Source organism: Melitaea cinxia, chromosome 1 (genome assembly GCF_905220565.1).
Source record: "Melitaea cinxia chromosome 1, ilMelCinx1.1, whole genome shotgun sequence".
NCBI classification, from domain to species: Eukaryota; Metazoa; Arthropoda; class Insecta; order Lepidoptera; family Nymphalidae; genus Melitaea; species Melitaea cinxia.
In genome coordinates this window covers 1,528,910-1,537,657 of record NC_059394.1, presented here as the reverse complement: position 1 = coordinate 1,537,657, position 8,748 = coordinate 1,528,910, and the positions used below count along the sequence as shown (strand labels likewise).

Here is an 8,748-nt window from a genome sequence, read left to right as displayed (position 1 = left end):
TCAAACGCGACATCGTTTGCGAATTTGCTATTGTTGGCTCATTAGCAACATAAGCGACCTTGTGTGTAGTAAGTTTAGATATAAGTCTTATGTTAAGTTTATATATAGGCCTACTGGTTGAGGATGTACAAAGTAACTTTATCGACAAGTAAACAAAAAAAAAAACGTTTTATCTTCAGCTATTTCTCATTCTAGAGTTTGAAATCGTACATTTTTTTTATTTAATACTTATTTTAGACAGACTCTATATCTATTTAACGTTATTACTGTATATAAATTAAAAATAAAAACTATAAAGAAACAAACTTAACATATACCGATGATAAAATCAATTCCTAATCTTTTATTTCATTATGTTTTTCCATTTGGTTCAATACTAATTCTTGATTGAATAATGTGTCTCGTCCCCAGATGGCTAGTACGCGTAGTGGAAGACGTTCAGGGCGGCGAGCTGTGCACGAGGCAGGGCTACGTACCCGCTCACGTTCTAAAAGAGAAGCTGCAGGAGCGGGATCAGACGGCGCTGGCTGCGAGGAGGCAGTAAGTTTTTTTTTACAATTAGGTTGGCAAACAAGCGTACGGCTCACCTAATGGTGAACGGTTACCGTAGGCTTAAGACGCCTGCAACACAGGAGGCATCGCAAAGCGCGTTACCGATCATACCTCTTATACTTCAGGAGCTCTGGTCACCTTACTCACTACAAGAACAACACTGCTTTGAAGCAGTAAATGGAAGATTACTTCGTATCAGAGCTTTACGTGCACGAGACTTACATGAGATATGATACAGCAGGATCTTTCTCTAATTTGACTAAATGCGAAATCATTTTCTGAGGTAGGTCAAGCAGATCAAATTTAAATGGGACCACATAACAAGCTCCCGTTTTCGATCAAGAAAGAATTATCAAAATCGGCTAACCCAGTAAAAATTTATGACGTAACAAACATTAAAAAATACAATCGAATTGATAATTTCCTCATTTTTTTGAAATCGGCTAACAATCGGGAGTAGTATGATTAACCTTACAGAAGAAAACATGTAAATAATTCTCCTTTCAAGTAGTTTTGTGTTCCTGTGAGTAAGATGACCAGAGTTGAAGTGCGTGATAAAAGTGAGGTGTATGGTGAGAGAGGGACTCGATGTTGACATAGGGAAGTCTTCTCATTTCTGGAATATGTTTAAAACTCTTAACTTCTTCTTATCAACGATAATAGTAGACCAAAACGTAGTAAACATTAATAATACTTAATACTTCCGTGACCAAACACCATGAATCATTTTTTAAAACGTCAACAAACGATAAAAGTACTAAAAGATGCAGTCCAAATTAAATTATCAGGTCAAGGAGTGTTAAACTTTACAAAGGACAATATATCTTTATTCAAAAAATTTAACGCCAAATGTGGTTTTAATTAGTTGAAACGCCGAACCGTACTCCCGTCGGCACTGTCTGTCGTAAATCGTTAATTTATTTTGCCACGTCTTATTGCTGTCACCGCAATGCCACATTGGTTGCATATCCTGAACTCGGAAAACGCATCGTCACTAAATTATTTTATTTTTGGGACAAAAAAAATATTTCTCGTTTCTGAATCACTGATGTTATTTACTCTGTTTTTCCACTTCAGCTGGTTAAAAAATGAATGTGAAAGAAAAAACGTATTGGCACTGAAAACAAATGTCCAAAATGTTTTAAAGCTTCTACGTTGATATTTATTATTGATTTATATGGCACGCACGCCTAATGACATTCAGTAAAAAAATTCCTTAATGTGCAAAAAAAGAGCTAGGCTATATATGGCGTGGGTAAAAGCACTCGATGGATAGGCATTTTTAATTAAAAATTAGTATTGGGTTAGTAACAGAAAACAAACTAAAAATAAATGAATCATTAATTATTGTTTCCTGAAAATAACTTAAATTCGTATTCGGGTGTCGTAAGAGGCGACTAAGGGATAACAAGGTTCCACAACCACCTTGGAACTTAAGAAGCCGACCGATGGCGGCATAACCATCCAACTGCTGGCTTTGAAATACACAGGCCGAAGACGGGCAGCAGCGTCTTCGGTGCGAGAAAGCCAGTACTGCGGTCACCAACCCGCCTGCCCAGCGTGGTGACTATGGGCAAAACACATGAGTTCACGTTATTTTTGACGTAAACTTGTGGAGGCCTATGTCCAGCAGTGGACTATATAGGCTGTAATGATGATGATGATGAACTTAAATTCAATTTTTAATCTCGAACTTAGACGTGAAATGATTGGAACTTGTTCTATCAACTATCACGTCGCTATCATTTTAGCTGTGTGGCTACGGCAGTAAAGAATATAGCCACCCCCTCTCCTCCTGTGGCTGTAGTAAGAGGCAACTAAGGGATATCACAGTTCCACTTGGAAAGCCGACCGATGCGATGGCGGGATAACCATCCAACTGCTGGCTTTGAAATACACAGGTCGAAGACGGATAGCAGCGTCTTCGGCGCGACAAAGCAAGCCCTGTGGTCACCAACCTGCCTGCCCAGCGTGGTGACTATGGGCAACGCACATGAGTTCACGCCATTTTTGGCGCGAGCTTGTGGAGGCCTATGTCCAGTAGTGAACAGCGATAAGCTGATGTGATGATGATGATGTGATAATCATTTATCGTTATAGTTTCAATAGCATCACATGGAATTTCTCTGGACAATAATCGAAAGCTTAGAGTTGTATTTTATGTAATAACTTAAATATTATGATTGCCAAGTTCAATCATACTATTAGACTTAAATGTAAATTGTGGGATGTGTGGAAATGTGTAAACCATAAATTATAATTATATTATATTGCTTCTATTCAAGCCAAAACTCTATGTCCAATTTTAAAGTGTCAAATGTTCTAAATAGAGTCGACAGCTCATTGTGATGGTATGTGTGTTTGTTCGGGTATATTTAGTTAACGTATTTATAGTACCTTTGTATCGATTGCGCATCTGTTTTATGCAACTTTATCTCGGTGAGTGTAGAATAAATTATGTAAGATTTAACCTTGGGATAACTGCTGGCCTTGAAATACACGGGCCGAAGACAGGCACCAGCGTCTTCGGTGCGAGAAAGCTAGCCCTGCGGTCACCAACCCGTCTGTCTAGCATGGTGACTATGGACAACACACATGAGTTCACGTCATTTTTGGCGCGGACTTGTGGAGATCTATGTCTAGCAGTGGACTGCGATAGGCTGAACTGTGTGTGTACCTTGGGATGGAATCACTTTTTTATTTTTTTATTTAACATTTTTTTTCGATTTTCTTTTTTTTTCAATATTTTCTGCTGCCTTTGTATATTTACTAGCAGTTGCCCTCGGCTTCAGTCGCATAGAAATAAATATTTTAGGTCTCTCAAGCTTCTTTATGCTATATGCTATCAAAACCCTAAAAACAAAATTTCATGCTTCTAAAATTTCTACAATCAATATCCAAATCCATCCAAAAACGCTTAAGATATATTGAGACGTAAAAATTGCATCAAGACTAAAAAAATTACACTAGATCATTTATTTGTTAACAACTGCTATGGTGTAGTGCCGAGAGTATGCGAGTAGTCGTAGTCGAGAGTATGCGATTAATAGTAGTAGTACACGTTGGTGTACGACGATTTGTGAGTTCGATTCCATTTGATTTTGATGTCTGTTCTTGTGGGTCTCCCTACCGCGCCTCGGAGATCACGCTAAGCTGTCGGTACCATTTGTTATCATAAATATCTGAACGCGATTGTTCTTTTGTTAACTTCAGATTACGATAAACATCTGTATGGCCAATACAAATGTTTGTTATGTGCGGGGATCGAACCCGCAACCGCCAGCGCAACAGCTATAAATCAGTGCTATGACCGTTGCGAAAACGCGTCGTATAACCAGCTCATCTGCCGCAAATCTTGTTTCATGTATCAATTTCTGCAAAATCCTAAAATCTCATTTCTCAAATCTCATCTCGTTTCAGTACTGACTAGGGCTGCCAATTACGTCAGCTAAAAATCTATTAAATGAAGAAAAAAATCACTCTAAAAAAAATGTTTTTAATATCATATCAAAAATCGACCGTTCCAGCGGGTATCGAACCTGCATCTCCAAATTACCGTGTCGGTGCTTTAGCCAATTAAACTATGGAACGAGGTACCCGTTAGATCGAAACTTTTGATAAATGATGATTTGAAAAATATTCGTCACTAAAAGAACAAACGTGTTTTTTTTTCAAACCCTTCGCGTTCTATGTTCATATGTGGACTTTTTATTTGCAAGAAATTATTGTAGGCTTGCAAAATCAAGACTTTATCTTGTGTGCCACACAGTTATGCGAGAGTTGGCAACCCTAGCTATGTGCATCTGAAGTGCGATAAATCAATTTCATACTCAATTATTCACCGCCTGTCTCGTTACCTGCTCCGATTCTCTGCCAAGGTCTTGATGTATCACTGGGAACGTCAAAAAGCCACGGTTTGTTAGGCGCAGTACTTAATTATACGTTTTTCGTGATTATTCAAATGTTCATTATAATCAATAATTTATTTGCAAAACACATTTGTATTATTTACTAATATGAGTCGCAGTGATCTTTTATACTTCTGCACAGTGCAGTTTTGTTGTTAACCAGCTAACCTGACAAACATAATCCTATCTTGTAAACTATTTATCGCTTAAAGGTTAAATGGTTGTTAAGTTATCTTTAACTCAATTTTTAGCGTAATTTAACTAACTTTTAATCCGTAATAACCTTCTACAAAGCATTACAAAACTTAAAAAAAAAATATGAATGAAATATGTAGTCATTCTCTAGCAATGGCACATCCAAGGGAAATAAAAAAGGTGTGTGTTAGCTCCGACGCTCCGACTAGAGTTTACCCTTTAGATCGGTTGTCTGATAGGCACAAAAAAGAATCACTTGTCTAATAAAAAGATTAATACATTTCATTTCATTCATGTAAAAGTAATTTAAATGTTTGACTTATATTGTTATACATTTATTGTTTCATAAGCAATTTTGGAATTGTCTCAACATTAATGTTTAATTAAAGTTTTTATTTAAAAAAATATAGTAGAATAAAGTTTATTATTCGATGTTGGATTATTTAGTTGATAGTGACGCTGTATTTTATGCAATATGTTACTAATTTTGTACTAGAGCACAGTTTATATATTATTTTTCAAAAGAGTAACTGCGGAGTTTCTTGCAGATTCTTCTCTGCAGAATCTATATTCCGAATCGGTGGTAGCTTTACTTTTACAAACATAATAATTTATTTTTAAAGTTTTAATTTGTAAAATGACGATTCGAAAGTGCTCTTGCTCTATTTGAATAAAGCTGTTTTTGATTTTGATTTTGATTAAATGAAATAAATTACCAGGGCAGTGGTTCGTGAACTGATCGAGACTGAAGAGGAATTCGGGCGAGACATACAGCAAGTTGTCAACCGCTACATGCGGCCCATGGACAAAGCCACGACCCCTAAAGTAGTCTTCGACAACCGGGAGCTACTGTTCTCAAACTTCAAGCAAATTTGCGAGTTCCATAATACGTAAGATATCCATAATAGTAAATTTTTGAGACTTTGAACAATGCACTGCTTAAATCAATTAAATCAAATGTCATTTCAGTCAATTATAGTTTGTTATCTAGTGTTTTCTAGCTATTTAACTGATTATGGATTTCACATGTAACATATTTACTTAGTGAATTAGTGCACTATAATTTACACAGACTGAAGACGGGTAGCAGCGTTTTCGGTGCGACAAAGCCAGCCCTACGGTCACCAACCCGCCTGCCTAGCATGGTGACTATGGGCAAAAAACACTGAGTTCACGCCATTTTTGGCGCGAAATCGTGCAGGTCTATGTCCAGCAGTGGACTGCGATAGGCTGAAGTGATGAAGTGCACTATTCTGTTTTACCAGACTAAATCGGTTTTAAAAACAATCAATGTCATTTTTTTAGTCTAATATCCCAGCGGTGTGGTTCGCCACCCATCACGTCTCGTTTCTCGCGGGGGCGAAAAGTGGCCCATGGAGAGCCGCTTCGCTACGTTGAATGTAAGAGGAGGAATGGATGGTAAGGTAGATGAAGTATGTCAGATGATGGATGAAAGATTCATAGATATTTTGTGTGTGAATGAAACCAAGAGGAAAGGGTGTGACACCACGGTACATGGACCCTACACGGCATACTGGTCGGGAGTCCCCCAAACCAGCCGAGCCTGTCAGGGAGTTGGCATGATCCTTTCCTCTCGAATGGTTGAATGTGTGATGGAGCATGAATGTGTAAGCCCAAGACTCCTCTGGATTAGGTTGAAAGTCGGACTCACTCGCTTGTTTATCCTTGGGGTCTATGCACCGACGGATCTGCGCGGAGGTGGGTCATTAAAAGACCAACAAGAGAGAGAGGAATTTTGGGATAGCATGAGAGAGGTCTTGAGTAAATGCGGAGAAAATGAACGGATCGTAATGTTAGGGGATTTTAATGGGTGGGTTGGAGTAAAGCGTGATGGGTATGAAAGAGTTCTGGGTACGTTTGGGGACGAAAGAGTGAATGACAATGGGAGAAGTCTGCTTGAAGTATGCTTGGAATGGAATCTTTGCGTGGTCAACACAATGTTTGAACACAAAAAGATCCATTTGTATACAAGAGATGAGGGTGAGTCTAGAAGTGTGATTGATTTTGTAATTGTGGATGAAAGACTGAGAAAGAAAGTGCTTGACACTCGGGCATACCGCGGTGTTGGTCTCGACACAGACCACTTCCTGGTCATAGCCCGAATACGTGGCCTCTTCAAACGATGGCGCCACCGAGGGGCCGAGCCTACGAGTGTTTTAGCCAGAATAAAAGTGGAAAATCTACAAGGAAAAGAAAAGAAAGATGAGTATGTAGAGAAACTGAAAGAAAGTTTTAAAGGCATAGAACAGATAGGGGTGATTGAGAATTTGTGGGAGACTTTTAAGAAAGGGGTCGTGAATAGTGCTATTGAGGTATGCGGGGTAGCTAAAAGAAGGAAAGGAAGAAAGAACTATAATGTGTGGATGGATAAAGATGTACAAAACGCTGTGCAAGAAAAGAAGAAAGCGTGGTTGGATTGGTTAGCAACAAAAGCTAACCAAAAGGTTCAAAAGGCAACGGATGACGAGGTAAAGGAAGCAAGAACGAAGTATAAAAGATTGAAATCAGTAGCGAAAGAAGTTGTGTCTAGAAAGAAAGAAGAACGAAAGGATGATTTTGATAGGAGGCTCACTGAAGATTTCCAGTCAAACATTAAGTTTTTCTGGAGATCCATCAAAACAGCCAGAGGAAAAATTTCTCCCTCGGAGCTGAGCACAATCAGGAGTCAAGATGGGAGCGTTATAAATGGAGAAGAATGTGTGTTAAAGAGATGGAAAGAGTATTTTGAAAGTGTGTTTGAAAGAGAGGAAGTGCAGGTACAACATCCGGCACCTTCCATTGAGAGTAGTATAAATGTCGATGAAAGTGAGATAAGCATGGATGAAATAGTGAAAGCGCTGAAAAGTATGAGATTAGATAAGGCTGCAGGGTATGACAGGATCACCGTCGAGATGCTGAGGGCTGGACAGGGTATAGTGGCTAGCCAGCTGTACTGCCTTTTCAATTTGTGCTGGCGAAATGGGCAAGTACCGGAAGACTGGTGCAAAGCCGTAATCGTGCCGTTGTATAAGGGAAAAGGGTCACGGCAGGACTGCATAAATTACCGCGGTATAAGCCTTCTCAGCGTCGTCGGTAAATTGTATGCGAAAGTGTTGATTGAAAGGGTTATGAATGAAACAGATGAAAAAGTATGGGATGCACAAGCGGGATTTAAAAAGGGAATGGGATGTACGGATCAGGTCTTTTCCTTGCGGTGCATAGCCGAAAAGTTTTTAGCAAAAAACAAAAAGGTCTATTGCGCGTTCGTGGATCTGGAAAAGGCCTATGATAGAGTGGTGAGGAATGAATTGTGGTCAGCATTGTCCGTGTACGGTGTGAGCGGCGCACTCATGCGAGCACTACAATCTCTTTATGGGGATTCTAGTGCTTGTGTGAGGATAAACGGGGCATACACTGAATGTTTTAATATCGAAAAAGGTGTTAGACAGGGATGTGTAGCGTCACCGTGGCTGTTTAACTTGTTCATGGACAATTGCTTGACAGAGTTAAAAGAGAATGAAAGTGGGTTGAGAATGGGTGAGTTACTCGTCAAATGTCTTCTCTATGCTGATGACCAAGTATTACTTGCGCCCTCGGCCGAGGAGTTGCAGGAGATGGTAACTGCTATGAGTGGAGCTTTTGTTAGAAAGGGAATGAAGATGAATGTAAAGAAGACGAAAGTGATGGTGTTTGAAAGAGATGAGGTAGTGACAGACTGTAATATCGTGATTGGAGATGAACAAATTGAACAGGTGAATGAGTTTGTGTATCTGGGTTCGAAGTTTACAAGAGATGGAAAGTGTGAGAGTGATATTGAAAGAAGAGTGAATGCAGGAAACATGGTGAACGGAGCTTTGAACTCCTTTATGAGCAGTCGGAAGGTGTCTAAAAAGGCTCGTTTGGCTGTGCATGAGGGGGTGTTGCTTCCGACACTCATGTACGGAAGTGAAAGTTGGGTATGGCAGAAGAGACATGAAAGCAGAATAAATGCAGTTGAGATGAGAGCGTTAAGAAGTATGATAGGAGTTAAACTGAGTGATAGGATGAGAAATAGTGAGATAAAGAAACGGTGTGGTCTGAAAGAAGATGTAGT

The 8,748-nt window shown here is 39.3% G+C and overlaps 1 protein-coding gene across 1 annotated transcript in view; it reads left to right on the top strand.

Moving 5' to 3' along the window:
• The first annotated feature begins 379 nt into the window (after window positions 1-379).
• Window positions 380-8,748, top strand: part of LOC123669553 (obscurin) — a 63,766-nt gene continuing 55,397 nt past the window's right edge. The window contains exons 1-2 of the mRNA XM_045603186.1: window positions 380-540; window positions 5,375-5,545. Coding sequence (XP_045459142.1) covers window positions 395-540; window positions 5,375-5,545 — 317 coding nt within the window. The 5' untranslated portion in view covers window positions 380-394. The remainder of the gene's footprint in view (window positions 541-5,374; window positions 5,546-8,748) is intronic.